This window comes from Sus scrofa, chromosome 14 (genome assembly GCF_054392235.1).
Source record: "Sus scrofa isolate SSC_HxYL_T2T_F1_AM1 chromosome 14, Sscrofa_HxYL_maternal_Yorkshire_Landrace_v2.0, whole genome shotgun sequence".
Lineage (NCBI taxonomy): Eukaryota > Metazoa > Chordata > Mammalia > Artiodactyla > Suidae > Sus > Sus scrofa.
Genome location: NC_139396.1, coordinates 111,332,506 through 111,353,435, shown reverse-complemented (window position 1 = coordinate 111,353,435; position 20,930 = coordinate 111,332,506). Strand labels below are relative to the sequence as shown.

Below are 20,930 nucleotides of genomic sequence, written 5' to 3'. Positions count from 1 at the left end.
ACTGTACCTCCCCCAGAGTCACTGTCAAGATTAAAGACTCCTAGGAGGGCAGGTCTGTCAGCTTTGTTCACTAGAAGAGTCAGGCAGTGCTCTGGTTCACTGGCAGGCAGGCAGCAAGGGCTCAGGAAGCCCTTCCTCCTGGCTGGTCTCCATCCCTGGGCTGCGGGCTCCAGCAAGGAACAGCCTGGGCCTCACAGTTCTCCTGCCATCCCACCCCCTTGGGAACACGGATCTCTGGGACTCACCCCCCGCCCCCCCCGACCAGCAGATAGTCCTGGTTAGTCTGAGGCTCCAGGACCTCTGGCAAGTAATGGTGAGTTATATGTTATGGGATGGGGGTGGGACCAAAAGACAAGATTATTCTCGAAAACCTCTTACACTGCCAGTACTTAATATACTTCAGATCAGTATAAATTGTTGTAGGTATATCTCAAAGATTAATTCACTTTCGCACGAAAATACTAGGAGCTACTGTAAGGAAAGTAGGTTCAGAAACGACTGAGGTTTCCCATCCTTCTGCCTTTAGATAATGATCCAGAATCTAGCTGTGAGTGGGGACAGTTGGAGAATTCTGGAGCGTTTCCTCCATCCCGGTTCAATATCCAGCCTCTGCACACCTCTAATACCTGTGAAGAATTGGGTCTCGTTTTCCGGCTGGGGAGAGCAGGCTGTGATGTCAGAGCCTGTGTGAAAAGCACTCGGTGACGTTGAGCCGTGTGTTTAAGATGCGTGAAGCTGATTTGAATAAAATACATAGCAGAGCTCCTCCAGCGTCTGAACTGCTCTGAGCTGGCATCAGATCTGCGTGCTTTAGTGAGTTCCGATTTGATACAGAAAAATAAGGAGACTAAGAGGGAAAAGAAACCCTGCGAAGGCCCCAGAGACAAATGTGTGAGGTGTGAAAGGCATGGGCTGCAAATATAGAGCCGAAAAGCACAGCTGTTGCTGATGGTTTGAGAGAAGCAGCCTTCTCACACACCCAGGGAACAGAGGCCAGCGGGTTTAGGGGCTGGAGAGCGTGCTGTGGGGGACGTGCCCTGTGTCCACTGGGGTCCCTGGAGTAAGTCTGTTCTCCCTGTCTTGCAGGTGGTGCCGGGGAGCGGGAGAAGGTGCCAGCCAACCCCGAGGCGCTCCTGCTCATGGCCAGCTCCCAGCGGGACATGGAGGACTGGGTGCAGGCCATCCGCCGGGTCATCTGGGCCCCGCTTGGCGGAGGTACTGCCCGTAGCTCGCATGCTCACCCTCTAGAACCCTTGCCTCCAGGTAATCATGCCCCTCCACCCTGCCCCGAGCCTGCAAGACCCCCTCACTCACGACCTGCTGGCGGAGTCCCAGGCTTCCTATGGCAGATGGGCAGTGTCATCCTCTTCTGCCACCAGCCCTCAGGAGTCACCCCTCGGTGGACCAAGCAGGTCCTGGCAGGGGAGAGCTGCCCACTTTTCAAAAATGTGCCATCCTTTGACCAGTGAGTCTGTGGCTTATGTGTGCTTGCCTCCCTGTGTCCAGACACATGCGGGGGTGTATGAAGCAGTCTGCACTTAGAGGCCAGAAGTGGCCCCTCGAGAGGTCCTAGCGGATGGCTAAGGACCACGTCCTTCCCTCTGTGTGGCTTGTGGCGCCTCCATGGCCCACAGAACCTGCTGTGTCCCTGACCTGAAAACAAGGGTTGCCATTTGCTCACCTTCTCTATTCTACACTTTCTTTGGGTGCCTAAAATGTACTGAGTAGTGTTCTAGGCACCAGGAATTCAGTGGTAAAGCAAATAGAGAATTCTCTGCCCTCCGCACTTCCCCCCCACCCGCCCCTGGTCCTAGGGGAGACTGACAACAGGCAAGTAAAGGTGACACGTGACGTCCAGTAGCGAGAAACCCAGGGAGCAAAGCAGAGCCAAGTGGGAAGACAGAGGGGACGTTGTGTTAGGTGTTGTCCATTAAACCAACTTAACAAAGTCGCCAGGAGCACCAGGGGATGTGGGGTAAGAGCATGAGGGCAGAGGGAGCAGTGAGTGCAAAGGCCCTGGGGTGGGAATGGGCCAAGGGAACACGAGGACTTTTAGGAGGGTCTGAGGCCTCGGGGACATGGTGGGGATTTCAGATTATGTTATGAGTTGATGAGGCACCAGGGAGGGCTCAGGATGAGCGGGAGACAGACACAAATTTGACTTTTATTTTTAAAAAGCGCTCTCTGGCTGCCGTGTGGTGGTGGGCCATAGGGAGACAAAAGCAGCCACTACAGGTGGGACAGTCATCAGACAGGAGTGCAGGGCCTGAGCGGGCCAGGGAGTGGAGGAGGCGGGAAGAGGGGTCAGCTGAGATGCCTTATGAAGGTGGAACCATGGGGTTTGCTGATGGTCTGGACATGGGGTACAGGAGCAATGGAAGGACAATGCCCAGCTGTGCAGTGGCCACCTCTGTAGATTGGTGTCCCTATGAAAAGGGCTTTTAGAAGGGATCATTATGCCAGCTGTGCTGGAGCCAGCAACCCCTGCCCCCCTTCCACCAGCATGGACATGGGGGCTTCGGGCTGGCCATGTTCTGACCACACAAGCCACAGACGTCCTGTCTCTCCATGTTTCAGTGTTTGAGTGACGCACTGTCCAGGCAGAGGCAGAAGCTTCCTTTGGCCCCACACTTTCAAAAAATAGCCCCACACTGTTAGCCTCCCTGCCCCCTGGTAGTCGCAGTGCCTTTGACCCCCAGCCCCAGCTTAATGGCTTGGGCAGATCCAAGCCCCCAGGAACTTCTGCAGCCTCCACAGCTTCCTTTGGTGTGAGGTGGTTGACCGTGAGCAAGTAGAACAAAATAGAGCCCAGGAGTTCCCGTCGTGGCGCAGTGGTTAATGAATCCGACTAGGAACCATGAGGTTGCGGGTTCGGTCCCTGCCCTTGCTCAGTGGGTTAAGGATCCGGCGTTGCCGTGAGCTCTGATGTAGGTTGCAGATGCGGCCCGGATCCCGCGTTGCTGTGGCTCTGGCGTAGGCCGGGGGCTACAGTTCCGATTGGACCCCTAGCCTGGGAACCTCCATATGCCGCGGGAGCGGCCCAAGAAACAGCAAAAAGACAAAAAATAAATTAAAAAAAAAAAAAAATAGAGCCCAGAGGCTGACGCCGAGGTAGCAGTACTTGGCTTTATGACAGGTGGCACCTTTGAGCACCTGGAAAAGGAGAACATTGCCGTGACCTTGAGTAGAGAGAGACCCTTTATATGAGTTACATAAAGCACCAAGTGTTTAGCAATACAGTGAGAAATAAATATGATTCACCTTAACAGCAGAAAACTCCCCAGCAGTGAAAATGAATGAACTACATGCTCCACCCAGCAACATTCTTTCATGAATCAGAGAAACATACTGTGAGACTGCAGGAACTCAAGAACATGCTGTGATTCCATTTACATAAAGTTGAAAATAGGGCAGAGGGAAACTATATTATTTATGGGCAAATAATTAGGCAGCAAAATCATAAAGAAAAGCAAAGAAGTGGATGCCATAAAAGTCAGGATTGCAGGTCTAGTTACACAGGTGTGCGTTTTATAATACTGTACATCTCTGTACATATGTGCTTTAAATACTTTCTGAATATCTGCATATTTCACTATATGAAAAAGTCAAAAACTAAATAAAGAAAGAGAAACTAAAGATCAAAGAGGCTAAGTCATTTGCCCAGGATGGCCCAGCTAGGCAGGAGCAGAGCTGAGAAACCGAGGTGGATGTTCTGACCTCAAAGGCTGGGCTTTGTCCCAGTATCCAGGGCACTGTCACGTCACGTGTGGTCTGCCTGCGCTCAGTGTGCTGGCCTTCTGACCCATACGCGTGCCTGACTCTGTCTCTTTGTCTCTCTCTATGCTTGCCTAGAATGAGGACCATTTGCAGAATCCCACATAGAACCCAGATTCGTGCCCTCCCCTGGCCCCCCTACCCCACTGTGCATCAGACCTCTCAGGCTGTGCACTATGTGCTGAAGAATTCACAAGAATTAAAACAGGAACCGCCATCAAAGGCGCTTACCTCCTTTCTACAAGAAGCATGGAGGAAACGCAGAAATCCCAGGGGTTAGTGGTGGCAGACGTGTCTGGGCAAGTGTGGGCACTGGTGGGGGGGCTCCATCAGCCTCTGCAGGTTTCCTGGCAAAGCTGTTATTAGCCTGGGTTCCCCTAGAAAGGAGGCTTAGAGGATCAGCCCTTCTTTCACTGTTTAATAACGGAGCCTGTGAGCCCTTTCAAGCGTGTTTGTTCTGGCAGAGAGTGGCCACCTCTGACAGGCACAGTGGGCAGCGTGCCTGCTGCAGTCAGGGCAGAGCCTGACCAGCCCACAGAGGAAACAGGGCCAACTAGTGGGTCAGGGGAGCTGGTTACAACCACTGGCCTGCCCAGGGGTGGCCCTGATGGAGTGCCTCTTGTCTGGACATTCAGTCATTCAGTCAATCAGTCAGTCATTCCCTCAAGGAAGTGTTCTAGAGACACAGCAGTGAGTAGGACAGATGCCCTCTTGGATCTTCCCTCTTGGAGTGTGCATTTTAGTAAAGAAGACAGACAGCAAACAAGATAAGCCCAGTGAAGGTTAGAAGGTGGAGGGAGCCGTGGAGGCAGAAGAGGTGGGAAGGCAGACGGCAGTGATGTGGGGTCGGGGTTTAGCAACATTTGAGTCAAGGAAATGAAAGCGTGAGTTGCATATATACCTGGTCAGAGAGTTTGGATGTGTCTGTGTTGGAAGAGCAGCAATGAGGCTGGTGTACCTGGGGCAGAGTCTGTGAAGGGGAGAGAGGCGGTAAGGGGGTGGAGGGCCTTGTCACAGTGATGACTCTGGCTTTTCCTCTGAGCAAGGTGGTACCATTCATGGGTCTTGAACAGAGCAGTGGCCAAGCCGGACTCAGGTTCCAACAGGATCTCCATGGCAGCTGCCTGAGAATGGATGAAAGAAGCAAGAAGACCAGTTAAGAGCTTATGATGGCATCTTGGCCCAGGAGGGCATTGGTGATGAGGAGAAATTGAGTTCTTGATATATTTTGGAGGTGCACCCAATAGTATTTCCCCTACTGGAATGAGTAAAAGGTGTAAGAAAATGAGAGAACTCAAGGGTGATTCCGAGAGTTTTGATCTAAGCCATGTAGAAGGATGGATTAGCCATTAACAGAGATAAGAAAGAACACAGGAAGTGGAAGGAAGAAAGGAAGGAAGATGGAGTGTTCACTTTGGGGCTTAGTCTGGGATACTTCTTAGAGGCTCAAGTCTAGATATAAGTAGGCAGTTTGACATTTAAGTCTAGAGAGCAGGAGAGGAACTGAGTTGGACAGAGAATTTGGAGGCCACTGACACACGGATGGGGTTTGAGGCCATGCAGCTGGATGAGACACCGCAGAGCAAGTGTGGGGACAGCGGAGGACCTAGGCTGAGCCCAGAGCTGCTCCCAGGTAGGAAGTCAGGGAGCAGAGATGGAGCCAGCACAGGGGGCTGAGGAGAGCCAGGAGCAAGTGGGGTCCCTGAGCCAAGTGAAGGAGAACATCTGAGGAAGAAGTATCTATGCACTGCCAATAGATCATCCAGGAGAGGATGGGTGGTGGGCACAATCCATTGGTGGCTTGGACAAGGGTAGTTTGGGTGGAGTCCTGGGAGTGAGGCCTGGCAATAGCAGGTATGAGAAAGGATAAGAGGAGGGCAATTGGAGTGTGAGCATAGCCAACTCTTTTAAGAGGTTTGCTCTAAAGGGAAAGAAATGGGACAGTAGCTGGAGAGGGGGTGGTCAGGTAAAGAGAGTTTACTTTTTTAAGTTGAGAGACAAACAGCAATGCTGTTGTTGCAGGTGAGGGAGAGAAGAATTGCTGTATATAGATGCCAAATTCCCCAACAAACTATTAACAAATTGAATCCAGCAATTTATAAAAGGATTATACACCATGACCAAGGGAGGTTTATCCTAGGAATGCAAGGGTGCCTTAACACCCAAAAATCAATTAATGCAATACATCAACAGGAAAAAAGGACAAAAAAACCCCCACATGATCATCTCAATCAATTCAGAAAAAGCATTTGATAAAATCTAGCACCCTTTCATGATAAAAACACTCAACAGTCTAGAGATAGAAAGGAATTTTCTTGACCTGCTCAAGGGCATCTTCAAAAATGTGCAGATAATATCATGCTTAATGGAGAAAGACTGGATGCTTTTCAGGAACAAGACAAGGATTCTCACTCTCACCATTTCTATTCAACATTGTACTAGACATTCTAGCCAGAGCAATTAGGCAAGAAAATGAAGTAAAATGCATCCAGATTGGAAAGTAAGAAACAAGTAATCTATTTGCAAATGACATGATCTTGTATACAGAAAATCTTATAAATCCACTAGAAATCTATCAGATCTAATTAAAAAAATCCAGCAAGATTACAAGATACAAGGTCAGTATATAGAAATCAGTTGTATCTCTATAGAGTAGCACTAAGCAAGCTGAAAGTGAAATTAAGAAAACTTCATCTATAATAGCTTCCAACAGAACAAAATACTTAGGAATACATTTAACAAAAGAAGAACAAAACTTTTTACTCTGAAAATGACAAAACATTGTTGAAAGAAATTAAAGACCTAAATAAATGGAAAGACATCCCATGTTCATGCATCAGAAGGCTTGATATTGTGAGAAGAACCCCACTCCCCAGGGGATCTCTGGACTTCCATGCTCAGCTCCAGAAACACAGCCCCTGGGAGGACTTGTTGGGCAGCACGTCCTGGCCACCTCTCTCTGAAAGGGGAAAGAAAGGAGACACAGCTTATCTTCTGGTATCTGGTGGGAGCACATGGGCGAGTTTTTGCCTTGCGTGGTTATCTAGAGAGAGTGTAGGAAGGTGCTTGGCAAAACCAGTTGTGTTGAAGTATTAGAGGAGACAAAGTGAGCACAGGTTTCAGGATCAGGCTCTAGTCTCATGTGACCTGGTTCTACCCCTTGCTTGCTGTATGATCCTAGGCATGCCCGTTTACCCTCTCTGTGTCCTTTTTGGCAAAATGGGAATGTGAATATTTTGTTTGCAGGATTGTGGTAAGACTTAAGAGAAAATGGATGCAAAGCACTCAGCACTCTCAGCACTAAACAGTTCCATTCATTTACCCCAGAGTGTCGCCCAACATGCAGGCAGGGCACATGGCAGCGATCAGATGGAGCTTCCATTCTACTCCCCAGGACAGACAGTAACAAGGACAGTGCATCACGTGGCATGGCATACTTGCTGTCATCAGAACCACCCAGAGGAAGGCCTGTAAAGAGAGACTGCTAGATCCACCCCCAGAGTTCTCAGCTCACTAGAATTTTGTTTCTCACAAGTTTCTAGGTGATGCTGCTGGTCTGGGGCCTATGTTTTGAGAACTGCTGTTTTAGAAGGTAGGGAGTGCCTTCTGAAAAATAAGAAAAAAAAATAGAGCCATTTCAAATACAGAGGTGAGGGCAGGCCCAATGAGAGAGTGACCCCCAAACAGAGTCTTGAATAAGGTGAGAACCTAAGCCAGCAGGGGGTCAGGTGGAAGTGTGCCACACCCAGGCAGCACCTCTGGCAAAAGCGTAGTCTTGAACCAGAGAAGAGGCAGGTGGGCCAGAGGGGATGAGGAATAGGGTCAGATGCAGAGGAGCCTGATGGAAGAGGAAGGATGCGATCTGTGATCTGATAGATAGTTAAAAGGACCACTCTGACTGCTGGTGGCAGAGGGACAAGGGGAAGCAGGGGGACCTCTTTGTTGTAATTGGGCAAGAGATGAGAGCACTTACACTGTGGTGGGTGGTGATGAAAGCGGGCAGATTCCAAATCTAGTTTGAAACTAGGACCTACAGGATCTCCTGGCTGTGGGTGTGAGAGAAAGACAGCTGTGCGGGTGGACTCCCAGGGGTCTGACTGACCGACTGGAAAGACAGAATTGTCATTAAGCAAGAGAGGAAGACTCAGCCCAGGGCAGTTTGTGATGCTGCAGCAAGACCAGAGGGCACATAGGAGTGTGGGCACATATGAGTTTGAGATGCCTGCCAGTCATTAAGCCAGCGGGCATACTGAGTGGACAGTTGGATGCAGGAGTCTGGGGGCCGAGGTTAGCGTTCAGTAACTAGTATCATGGTGACTCTCCTACCCACCCAGCAGGCATGGTCGAGCAAAGCCCAGAAGCTTTTCGTCCCAACTTTACAGGCAGTGGCACAGAGCAACAGTCCTGGGGTCAGGAGCCTGGCCTTGGAACAGTGTCCCTCCCAGAGTGACAGCTCTGTCCTGGGGAGGAACTTTAGGGGCAACAGGCCTGCGTGGGCCATCGAGCCTGGCTGCCCATGCCAGCCCCACCTGATGTGTGGGTGGCTCTTATGGCCTCTGGAGACTTTCCCCTGACCACCCTACCCACGTTGACAGTCCCACCCTAGCTTCCCCAGAAACCATGGTGGGGAGGAAGGGGGGACAAACAGGGCAGGACACTTGACATGGAGAAAATCCAACCTCGGAACAACTTGGAGGGACACAAAGCAACCTTGTTAGTCCAGCTGGCTGTGGTCATTTTGCTGGAATGATATCTCCAAAAGGAAGCCCTTAAGGCACAATCAGATTCTGGATGAAAGGTCACTGGCCCCAGCCCAGGCTGGCAGTGGATCTTAATGGACCACATCTCCCCAGCACTGCTTCCTCCAGATCCCAGCCCTCTGGGAGATTCAAAAAGAGAGGGTCTTATTGTGAACCCACCTAACCAGGGGGCCTGAGCCATTCCCTGCAGCCTTTCCAAAGGGGGAAAGAGAGGACTGTCGCTGACCTGGAGTCCAGTCACTGAGCCCACAGAAGGGGGACTTGAACCTGATTCTGGTACCCTGGGCCCATCCTGTTGGGCCCCGAAGGTCCACATCCAGGCGAGGAGGAATTGCTCGCACAGGCCTTGGAGCCCAGCCAGCCCCAAGCTCACAGAGGCCAGATCTGTCCTCTTCTGGGTATAGCGGTTGGTTCCCAGCACCCTGGGCCTCCTTACCCTGCAGTCCTCAGGGTTCTCACCTGCAGTCAGAGGAGCCTGTGAGCTTGGATCCCCGGGCAGGGGAAGTAGCCGCCAGCCACAGACCCCACTAACGGGAGACCGGGGAGCCCAGGGCCATTTACCAGGAGAACAGAGGCAGAGGAGCAGCTGCCTTATTTTGGGAGAGCCTGGCAAGCCAGTGAGGGTCATTTACAGGGGGCTGCTCTTCACCGCTTCCTGTGAAACTCAGGATGCTAACTGCTCAACTAACTGCCTTCTGCCTCTCTTTTTGTTGTTGTTTTTGTTTGTTTTTTGCTTAATCGCTAAGTCAGCCTTCCCTCCCAGCAGCTGGGGTGGACATGCCCCCACAGTTCGGCCTGCCTGGCTTCCCAGGTGTGCTAAATGCTCAGATCCCAGGGTGGGAAAAGAGCTAAAATGAGGCCAGTGGACAGTGAGTGCCAGTGACACTGCCTGACGTCCCAGAGAACCCCAGCCACAAAAGGAGAGGGCGGATCAATGCAGTCATTCTCCAAAGGAGTTAATGTTTATTCACCATGTCCTTTGGGGGGCTCTGCGCCCTGGTTGATGCTTATAATCGCCCTTTAAAACAGATGAGGAGACTGAGCAGCAGGGAGGCTCAAGTCGTTTGTCTAGCTCCCAAAGGAGGAAGCAAGAAGCCAGCATTCTGACCCACGTCGTAGGCTGGAGCTCAGAGCCCTGGGGCTGGATGCCAGTTCTTCTTCTTCTTCTTCTAATTTTTTTTTTTTTTTTTTGGCTTTTTAGGGCCATACCCATGGCATATGAAAGTTCCCAGGCTAGGGGTCGAATTGGAGCTACAGCTGCCAGCCACAGCCACAGCCACTCCAGATCCAAGCTGCTTCTGTGACCTATATACCACAGCTCACAGCAACACTGGATCCTTAACCCACTGAGCAAAGCCAGGGATTGAACCTGTGTCCTCATGGATACTAGTTGGGTTCATGAACCTCTGAGCCATAGTGGGAACTCCCTGGATGCCAGTTCTGGAGAAAAGGATGCCGGGAGCCCTCCGGGTAGTCCTCTGGCTCTCGGCTTCTTCCCAGACAGCCTCAGTCCTCCACATCAGTCTGAGGAAGGAGGAAGGGATCTCATGTGCTACTCTTAACAAGGGTTTGCTGTACCAAAATTATATTGTAGGGAGGGACAGAGAGGTTCAACAACTTGCCTAATAGCACACAGCAAGATTGGGAGCAGGGACAGCCTGCCTCCAGGGTGAGCTCATCCAAGGATGCTCAGTTGCCAGGCACCATAGCCTCTGGATCTGCATTGTCTTAATAGTAATGGGAAGACAATGGGAGGAAGGCAAGACTGAGGACAGAGAAAGCCCCCAAGGTCCTGGACCCAGCTCAGAAATGAGAGCCACCCCAGCCTAAAACATCACCTGTCACTAGGTGTTCACATGAGGGGACAGACCTCTCAACCTCTCAGCTCCTGGCCCTGGCCCAAGAGTAAAGTTTCATGACTATCTTTGCATTCCCCCCCCCCCCCCCGAGGCCTCATGGCTAAAAAGACCCCCCACAAGGTGGCGTGGGTGTTGACCTGGCTAAGATTTAACCTAGAGTTTATTGTGGCAGTGCCTGTCAGAGTCCAGAGCCTTCTAAATGGGAGGCAGCTGCAGACTTCCATCAGTCTGGGACATCTAGAGGGAGGATGAATGGATTCCCTAGAGATTGGCCAGTCCCACTCTGTTTATCACACAGGTAGGAAAAGGAGACTTGGAAAGGAGAAAACAAGTCCCTATCAGAGCTGTCTGTCTGCCTGGTAGGGCCCCCTCCCCTGGAGTAGTAGGGGCTTCCACTGAACCTTTGGAACTTTCTCTTTAACATGGACAGAGTAGACCAGACCCCGGGGGACTGGAGGCTGTGGGAGCCCCAAGCTTTTCCGGAAGGGTTAGGACAGGGGTATTCCTTGACATATGGCCCCCTGGCACCATAAACTACCCTTCCCACCTTCATGTTTTCCTGAACTCTGAGAGGGGAGAACTCTGAGGGCCTCCTCACATTCCCAGCACTTGGAAGGACTTCAGCCCCCACCCCTACACTAGCGTCAGGGCCTGGATTAGGGAGCCTTACTAGCCTGGGGCACAATATTTAAGAGGGCACCAAAAAACCTCAGTGATCAGGAGTTCCCGTTGTGGCTCAGTGGTGATGAACCCGAGTAGTATCCATGAGGACTTGTGTTTGATGCCTGGCCTCGCTTGTGGGTTAAGGATCTGGCATTGCAAGAAGGTGCAGCGTCGATCGCAGATGTGACTCAGATCTTGCGTGGCTGTGGCTTGGCGTAGGCCCGCAGCTGTAGCTACGATCTGATTGCATATGCCACAGGTGCGGCCCTAAAGGCAAAAAACAAACAAACAAAAACCCCAAAAGCAAAAACCCACTTAGTGATCAAGATGAATATTTTATTGTAATTTGTTAAAAATGAAAATTAATGCAAAAAAATCCATTGTGTTAGTTTCCTATTGCTGCTCTAACAAACTGTCATGAATTTAGCAGCTTAAAACAACACAAATGTATTTGCTCACAGCCCTAGAAGGTGTGAGTCAGCACTGAGTTTTTACGATATTGAAGATACTGAAACGGTTGGGTCACCATGGCTGGTTCCTTGAGGGCTCCGGGGGAGAATGCATTCTTTGCCTCTTCCACCTTCTAGAAGCTGCGCACATTCTTGGATTGTGGCCTCATCACTCCAGTTTCTGCTTTCCTCCTCAGATCACCTCCGCTTCTTTGAAATCTCCCTCTGCCTCCATTTTTTTAAGGCCCATTAGGGATAATCTAGTATAATCTCTCCATCCTCAATTTAATCACATCTGCAGCATCCTGTTTGCTAGGGAAGGTGACATAGTCACTGGTTCTAAGGATTAGGACATGGCTGTTGGGGGCGGGGGCATTATCTAGCCTACCACATCCATGATAAACAAAACATCAAAAATTTAAATAAAGACAGGGTCCGTGGGTGGGATTAGGGTGAGGCAAACAAGGCCCCCCTCTCTGTGCAAGTGCAGGGTTGGAGTCTGTCTTTATTTAAAATGGTGTTATTTTGTTCACTGTGGACTTTTTGGCATTAAGTTGTATTTTTAAAAATATCGCAAAAATATCTCCTGATTACTGAAATTGTTGGCACCCCCTTTCATCTTGCACCTGTACTGCAAAAGTCACTGGCCTCACTCTAGTACAGGCCTCTCTTAGAGAAAGAAAAGAAAAGAAAGAAAGAAAGAAAGAAAGAAAGAAAGAAAGAAAGAAAGAATGAAAGAAAGAAAAGCAACCCTGCCCTACCCACTTGGCTTTCAGAGGAGTCCCCCACCCTTTCCAGCCCCAGGCTTCCCTTAGCCCTTCTCACAGAATTCTGTCCACAGGCCCCTGGGACCTCCATCCTCATACTGCATGGAGGCCCTAGCTTTGCTTCTCTGACCACCTGCCCTCCTGGTGATGCCTGAGGCCATGCACCTGTCTTGGTCTTCACACTTTGCTAGCTCTGAAAGTGTGAGATTGTAGGCTTTTTTCACCAGGACAGAATCTTACTCTGAGAACATAAGCTTTGCAGAAAGATAATTTAGGTTTCAACTGAAGATCTGTCACTTACTAGTTGCGTGATCTTAAGAAAACAGCATAACTTCTCTGAACTTCAGCTGCCTCATCTGTAAGATGGGGACATTAATACTGTACCGCCCAGGGCTGTGCAAGACATGTATGTTAAATCTTAAGCACCTTCCATGGCATTGGGGCGCTGGCCCCTGGCAGGGCATTGGGCTGGAGCCGTGAAAGCCGCGTAGCCCACAGCCCAGCTGTAGATGGGGCTCAGCATTCTCCTGGCTACTTGACCCAAACCCAATCACCTGATCTCCTTGAGCCGCCTCTGCTTCCACCTGGAACAGCTGCCTCCCATTTTGCGGGGAGCGGAAGCTCCTAAAGCCAGTCCTTGACGAGGAAGAAGAGGCGGATCTTCGGGAGTTGCGAAAATTCCTCTGGTGCCTGTAACCTGGAGCTTTAGGAAGAAGAGGGTCAGAGGTCTGAACCGGGAGCGCTACGGGGCCCGACTCCAGGAGCAGCATTTCAGGAACTCGCAGGTCCCGGGCCCTCCCTCCCTCGCTCCAGGGTCCGGGCCCCCGGCGGGCGGGCGGGCGGCGGGCAAGACGCTACCTGCGCGCGTGCCGGGCATTCCTGCCGCCGCTGCGCCGCCGCGCCCGGGCGCGACATGGGCCTGATGCCGGCCGCGCGGGCCTTCTCCGGGTGCCGCGCCTGCCCGCGGCCGCCCTGCCGCCTGCCCGCCTGCTGCGCGCCCGCTGCCCCAGGTAGCGCTGGAGGGGGTGCGGGCACTCGGCGAATCCGCGCGGAAGCGGCGTCCCGGGCCCGGCGCGCGGGCGAGGACAGCGCTGCGCCCGCGCGTCGCGGGGCGCTCCCCGGGTGGGGGAGTGAGGGCTGTTCGGGGGCGGGGGCAGCCGCGGGACCCGTTGCCGGGTTAGGAACGCAAACGCGCGTGTTGCGGGCAAGGGGCAGAGCCAGGACGCCAAGTCCTACCTCCCGCCCGGGGATGGGGGGCGGGGGGGGGATGGGCATCCCGAGTGCAGAGATAAAGAACTTAGCTTTCACGGGCGCAGGGACTTGGCAAAGAATCTCTCCCCCCCTCCACTACAACTGAGGGGACCAGGCAGGATGCCAGCTCTGAGCTACCGACTTCAGGCCAGTGCTCAGCCCATGTTTGCCTCTCAAGGCCTCACGAAGGCCCCTGTACCTGGGCATGGGGCTGGCTAAGAGCAGAAGAGTAGGGGTCATTTATGCCCTAGGGACCGGATCACCCCGGGCTGAACACATCCCCACCCCTGCCAAGATATTTGCCTCTTGCTGTATTTCTCTCCCCTGGGCTGATTTTAGCCTGTTGGTTGTTGAGGCTGGGGCAGCAATGAGGCTCTGTAGTACCTACAAGAGAGTGGTGCCCTTGGGCACAAGTGTGGGAGTGAAGGGAAGTGGATTTGCAAGCCTCGGAGTGGATGCAGGGAGGGTGGCAAGTATCCTGGAGAGGGGCGTAGGCCACAGGAAAGGTTTGTGAATCTCTGGAGAGGGTTTAAGAATTATTTTCCTTAGTGTCTCTTCTCTATGTGCCCCTCCCCCAACTGGAGAGAGCCCTAATATTAGCTGGTGTGAGGTCACCACTCAGGGATCAGCTTCAAAAGGGAATCCCAGCTGCCTCCCTTTCCTGCTGGGCCTTGGGGTCAGGCAGAGCCCACCCCGCCCTGGGCCGGCCCTCCCAGGTCACAGGAAAGCCACATATATCAAGCACCTGCTTCTGTGTATGGGATAATATAGGCTCTCCGTGTCTGCTCACAGCCCCGTGAAGTGGCCGAGACCGAGGCTCAGAGGGGTTGAGAACAGTGCCCAGGGTCACCCAAGATAGAGACCTGAGTCAGCTGAATGCTGGGCCTGGGCCTTCCTGCCCTTGCATAGGGTTCGGGGAATGAGGGACAAGCCTTGCCAGGGAGCAGCTCTGAGTCCGTCAGCAGGTTCATCCAGGCAGAGTCGGTGCTTTGTGAAGAACGTGGGCTGGGACCTCGAGGAACCCACACACTGGCTTGGTTTCCAGGGATCTGACAGATCTATTGGAACTGGTTCTTGGCAAGACTCCCCCTCTGAGATGTGCCAGGAGGACCGAGGAAGTTGATTGTGGCCATTCCAGGCCCTGCCAGACTCTGCCTGAGAGACCCTGGCAAGCCTGAGTACAGGTGCCTGCAGCAGGAGGAAGCTGGGGGGAAAGCCCTGGGGGCTGAGCTGGAATGAGGCTTTCCCATGAGGCTCCCAGAGTCTCTCCTTTCAGAAGGTGGTGAGGGAATAGCTTGCACCTGAAGCCTGAATGAGGTCTGGTGTAAGGCTCCATGCAGCGTTGTTGGGAATGTGGTATCAGTCCCAGGCCCTGGGGTGCCTGGGGGCAGGGACTCGAGGGCAGCCCCTGAAGATGAGTGTCGTCATTCCCATTTTATAGATGGAGAAACAGGCCCAGGAAAGGGAGCCACTCTGCTCCGCAGTGGCTTAGCCAGGGTGTGCCCCAGACCAGTGCCAGGTGCAGGCTCAGAATCTTTGTCTCTGTGGTCTTGACCTTCACCTGCTGCCTGTAGTTCCACCTCCATTCCTAACCCAGCAGCTCTTGCAAGGCTCAGCGCTTAGAGGGCCTCTGGGATGGTCTTGTCATTTCCCAGAACCCAGGAGGCATGCACAGGGTCTGTGCTCACCAGGGCCCATGGCCTTGTCAGGGCAGGGGGTGCCGTGTTCCCAGCCTCTTCAACCTTGCTCTCCCACCCCTTGGAGGTCCTCGTCAGAGCCCCCAGCCCAAGTCTGCCTTGGGCTTTCTGCTCCTGCGCCCGCCTCCCCAGCCCCCCACCTGATGCTCTCCTGCTCATTCTTAGACCCCAGTTCCGACATCATCTCTCCTCTAAATCACCTCTGTTTAGAAGCGCCTGGGGCCTCTGGCTCTCTCACTGCTCTGTCCCTGGGGCTGGGTGAGTGGTCTGGAAGGCTTCACAGGGGAGGCAGTGGTTGAGCCGAGGTTGGGAGGGCCCTTGAGAGACATGGGAGCTGCCTGACCACAGGCATGAACAGCAGGTCTGGCGGCGAAGCAGCTGCCCTCTGCCTGGTGCAGGCTCTGTACCCCAGAAGCTGGTAGAGAGAGGAGGGGCAGGGCTTTGCCCTCCTACCTGCCAGTTTTGGGCTCTGTCCTGCGTGGGGAGGAGGGAGGCAGCAAGGGGTTTTCAGCAGAGGAGCCCATGGTGGGATTTACATATTTCTAGCCCTCTGAGCACCTCTGAGACCCTCTAAGACCTAGAACGGTGCGGGGAGGGGGGACACACACAAATGCAAGAGTGATGGGAAGGTGGATGGACAGACAGACTGTAGATATCCTCGGGGCAGGAAGTGGGAGAGCAAGAAGGGCTGGAGCCAGGAGGAGGCTGGATGGAATTACCCAAGCTTCATGGACGTCTAGTGAGAATTTTCGAATTCCTTTCCTTAGTGTCTCCTCTGACTGTAGCCTTCAATCACCTGTGAGCTGAAGGCGGGGAGCTGAGGGCATGAACTCAGGACCATAGACTGTCCTGGACTGTGTGTTCATCCTCCTTTGCTCAGCACCCCTTGACCTCAGCTCCCAGCCCAGCTCCAGGCTGGGGAGAGGGAGGTGTTTCAGGTGAGTAAGAGAGAGATGTACAGATAGAGGGCCAGGGAGAGTAGTCATGCTGAAAGAGACTCTGCGACGGCTCACGTAGGAGGGGATATCTGAGCTGTTCCCTAGGGCTAATAAGAATTTTGCACAGACCGACGAGACCTGTGCACGGGCTGGCAGCAGGACAGCAGACAGGCGTATTCAGGACACTTGCAGGGTGAGTAAAGCGGAAGTGAAAGGGACAGGAAGTGAAAGGGACAAGTATGGGTGCCTGAGTAGGGAGGGAGGCAAAAGGGAGGTGCCGAGGATACAATGCCAGGTTGGCTCCTGCGCTATTCGAGGACCCTCTGTTCATGGGCAGTTTCCCCCATATGTTTTCTGCCTGCTCATTTGAGGTCCTGGCAGATACCTCTGGTCATGCCAGTCTTGGCTTCTTCCCACTTCTACTGTCTGTGGGTCAGGGCCCCTTTCCTACATCTTCCTGACCCAGTGCCCTTGGGGGAGGTCTGTACCTTTGAGGTCAAAGCAAAAGATGTGAGTACCTGGCAAAGCCACATGAGTGAAATGTGGACTAAGTGCAAGGCAGTAGGGAATAGTGAGGACTGTGGCGAATTAACAAATGCCAGGGCTATCAAAAGTGCACAGATGGCACTGAACTCTACTGATGCTACCATTTGGAAATTCAGGCCTGGGGCCACCATATCTTCTGTGGATTCCTTTTTTTTTTTTTTCCTTTTTTTTCTTTCTTGGCTGCCCTATGGCATGTGGAGTTCCCACCCAAGCTACAGTTGCAACCTGTACTGTAGCTGCGGCAACGTCAGATCTTTAACTCACTGTGCCAGGCCGTGGATCAAACCTGTGTCCTATGCCACAGCAGGAACTCCTTAAGAGAAGCTGGGAATCCATATCTTTATGAATCTCTTTATTATAAATAGTTAATTTTTTTTTTTCTTTTTAGGGCCACGCCTGCAGCATAAGGAAGTTCCCAGGTTAGCAACTGAATCAGAGTTACAGGTGCAAGCCTATGCCACAGCCACACCAGATCCGAGCCGTGTCTGCAACCTACTCCACAGCTCACAGCAACACCGGATCCTTAATCCACTGAGTGAGGCCAGGGATCGAACCTGCAACCTCATGATTCCTAGTCAGATTCGTTTCCACTGCACTACAACAGGCCCTAGATAACTAATTAAAAAATGCTCACAGGTTCAGTCCCTGGCCTGGGAACTTTTGCATGCTGTGGGTGTGGCCAAAAAAAAAAAATAGAAGATGCAAAACATAAATCTTTTGTTCCATTTTTTTAGGTTTTTTAAATTACTTAACGAATTTATTACATTTATAGTAGTACAATGATCATCACAATCCAGTTTTATAGAATTTCCATCCCACAACCCCAGGGTATCCCCCCCCAACCCCATGAACTGTCTCCATTGGAAACTATAAGTTTTTCAAAGTCTGTGTGTCAGTATCTGTTCTGCAAAGAAGTGCATTGTGTCCTTTTTTCAGATTCAAATGCTTTTATCAGTGAAAGCATTTCATGTTGGTGTCTCATTGCCTGACTGACTTCACTCAGCATGATAATTTCTAGGTCCATCCATGTTGCTAAAAATGCCGGTTCCTTTTAATGGCTGAGTAATACTCCATTGTGTGTATGTACCACATCTTCTTGATCCACTCCTCTGTTGATGGACATTTAGGTTGTTTCCATGTCTTGGCTTTTGCAAATAGTGCTGCAATGAACATTGGAGTACATGTGTCTTTTTGAGTCAATGGTTTTCTCTGGGTAGATGCCCAGGAGTGGGATTGCTGGATCAAATGGTAGTTCTATGTTTAGTTTTCTGAGGAATCGCCATACTGTTTTCCATAGTTGTACCAATTTACAATCCCACCAACAGTGTAATAGGGTTCTTTCTTCTCCACACCCTCTCCAGCATTTATTGTTTGTAGACTTTTGGATGATGGCCATTCTGGCTGGTGTAAGGTGGTAGGTACCTCATAGTGGTTTTGATTTGCATTTTGCTAATAATGAGTGATGTTGAACATCTTTTCGTGTGTTTTTTGGCCGTCTGTATGTCTTCTTTGGAGAATTGTCTGTTTAGATCTTCTGCCCATTTTTTGATGGGGTTTTTCATTTTTTTTTGGTATTGAGCTGCAGAAGGTGTTTATAAATTTTGGAGATTAATCCCTTGTCAGTTGATTCATTTGCAAATATTTTCTCCCATTCTGTAGGTTGTCTTTTCGTTTTGTTTAGAGTTTCCTTTGCTGTGCAGAAACTTTTCAGTTTAATTAGGTCCCATTTGTTTATTTTTGTTTTTACTGTCATTACTCTAAGGTGACTCTGAGAAGATGTTGCTGTTGTTTATGTCAGAGAGTGTTTGGCCTATGTTTTCCTCTAAGAGTTTTAGAGTGTCTGGTCTTATATCTAGGTCATTAATCCATTTCGAGTTTATTTTTGTGTATGGTGTAAGGGAGTGTTCTAATTTCATTCTTTTACATGTGGCTGTCCAGTTTTCCCTGCACCACTTATTGAACAGGCTGTCTTTTCTCCATTGTATATTCTTGCTTCTTTTGTCATAGATTAGTTGACTGTAGGTGTGTGAGTTTAATTCTGGGCTTTCTATCCTGTTCCATTGATCTATATTTCTGTCTTTGTGACAGTACCATACAGTTTTGATGACTGTAACTTCGTAGTATAGTCTGAAGTCAGGGAGCCTGATTCCTCCAGTTCCACTTTTCTTTTTCAGGATATCTTTGGCTGTTCTGGGTCTTTTTTGCTTCCAAACAAACTTTAGAATCTTTTGTTTGAGTCCTGTGAAAAATGTCCTTGGTAATTTGATAGGGATTGCATTGAATTTTGATAATATTAACTCTTCCAATCCATGATCATGGTATATCTTTCCATCTATTTGTGTCATCTTTGATTTCTTTCATCAGCATCTTCTAGTTTTCAGAGTACAGGTCTTTTGTCTCTTTAGGTAGATTTACTCCTAGGTATTTTATTCTTTTGGATGTGGTGGTAAACGGGATTGCTTCCCTAATTTCTCTTTCTGATCTTTCATTGTTTAGTATATGGAAATGCCATCAATTTCTATGTATTAATTTTTCATCCTGTCACTTTGCCAAATTCATGGATGAGCTCTAACAGTTTTCTGGTCGAGTCTTTAGGATTCTCTAGGTATAGTATCATGTGATCTGCAAATAGTGATAGTTTTACTTCTTCCTTTCCAAATAGGATGCCTTTTATCTCTCTTACTTTTCTGATTGCTGTGGCTAGGACTTTGAAAACTATGTTGAATAGTGGTGGCGAGAGTGGACATCCTTGTCTTGTTCCTGATCTCAGTGGGAATTCTTTCAGCTTTTCACCATTGAGAATGGTGTTCGCTGTGGGTTTGTCATATATGGCCTTTATTATGTTGAGGTAGGTTCCCTCTATGCCCACTTTCTGGATCGTTTTTATCAGAAATGGGTGTTGGATTTTGTCAAAAGCTTTTTCTGCCTCTACTGATGTGATCATATGGTTTTTATTCTTTAATTTGTTAATGTGGTATATCATACTGATTGATTTGTGAGTATTGAAAAATCCTTGCATCGCTGGAATAAATCCCACTTGATCATAGTGTATCATGATCCTTTTAATGTTTTGCTGTATTCGGTTTGCTAGTATTTTGTTGAGGATTTTTGCATCTATGTTCATCAGTGATACTGGCCTGTAATTTTCTTTTTTTATGGTATATTTGGTTTTGGAATCAGGTTGATGGTGGCCTCAGAATGAGTTTGGGAGTGTTCCTTCCTCTGCAGTTTTTGGAAGAGTTTCAAAAGGATGTGTGTTAACTCTTCTCTAAATGTTTGATAGAATTCTGTGAAGCCACAGTCCTGAACTTTGTTGAAAGTTTTTTAAGCACAGTTTCATTTTCAGTACTTGTGATTGGTCCATTCATCTTTTCTGTTTCTTTCTGGTTCAGTCTTGAAAGAATGTACCTTTCTAAGGATTTATTGATTTCTTCCTAGATTGTCCATTTTATTGGCATATAGTTGCTTGTAGTAGTCTCTTATGATCCTTTGTATTTCTTTAATGTCCATTGATGTCCTTTTTCATTCCTAATTTTATTGATTGAGCCCTTTCCTTTTTTCCTTGATAAGTCTAGCTAAGGGTTGATCAATTTTGTTGATCTTTTCAAAGAACTGGTTTTTAGTTTCACTGATCTTTTCTATTGTTTTATTTGTTTCTTTTATTTCTGCTCTGATCTTTATGATTTCTTTCCTTCTACTCACTAGGGGTTTTGTTTGTTCTCCTTTCTCTACTCGCTTTAGGTGTAAGATTAAGTAGTTTGAGATTTTTCTTGTTTCCTGAGGTAGTCATGTACTGCTATAAACTTCCCTCTTAGAACTGCTTTTGCTGCATCCCATAGGCTTTAGGTTGTTGTGTCTTCATTGTCATTTGTCTCTAGGTATTTTTCAGTTTCCTCTTTGATTTCTTCATGATCCATCGGTTATTTAGTAGCAAATTGTTTTATCGCCACATGTTTGCAGTTTTTTTTTTTTTCCTTATTGATTTCTAGTCTTATCACATTGTGGTCAGAAAAACTGCTTGATAATGATTTCAATTTTCTTAAGTTTACTAAGGCTTGATTTGTGGCCCAGAATGTGGTCTATCCTAGAGATTGTTCCGTGTTCACTTGAGAAGAATGTGTATTCTGCTGCTTTGGGATGGAATAGTCTATGAATATCTATTAAGTTCATCTGGTCCAATGTATCATTTAAGAGCTGTGTTTTCTTGTTGATTTTCTTTTTTCTTT

The 20,930-nt window shown here is 49.7% G+C and overlaps 1 protein-coding gene and 1 long non-coding RNA gene across 19 annotated transcripts in view; one reads left to right on the top strand and one right to left on the bottom strand.

Annotated features, from left to right (window-relative positions):
• The window catches only part of ARHGAP22 (Rho GTPase activating protein 22), a 218,412-nt gene that overhangs the window by 177,725 nt on the left and 19,757 nt on the right, over positions 1 to 20,930 (top strand). For 7 of the 18 annotated variants that reach the window (XM_021073078.2, XM_021073072.2, XM_021073073.2 and 4 more), the window contains one exon: positions 1,087 to 1,263. The exons of 3 other annotated variants lie outside the window; for them this stretch is intronic. In XM_021073078.2, coding sequence (XP_020928737.1) covers positions 1,087 to 1,263 — 177 coding nt within the window. Of the gene's footprint in view, positions 1 to 1,086; positions 1,264 to 12,904; positions 13,058 to 20,930 lie in introns of those variants that run through there. 8 more of the 18 variants (XM_084996516.1, XM_021073075.2, XM_084996515.1 and 5 more) reach the window with 3 other exon arrangements.
• On the bottom strand, positions 3,515 to 13,016 carry LOC146396937 (uncharacterized). Its single transcript, XR_014827562.1, has 2 exons — positions 12,827 to 13,016; positions 3,515 to 4,898 (listed from the first exon to the last, which is right to left on the bottom strand). It is a non-coding gene; the product is annotated as an uncharacterized LOC146396937 (long non-coding RNA).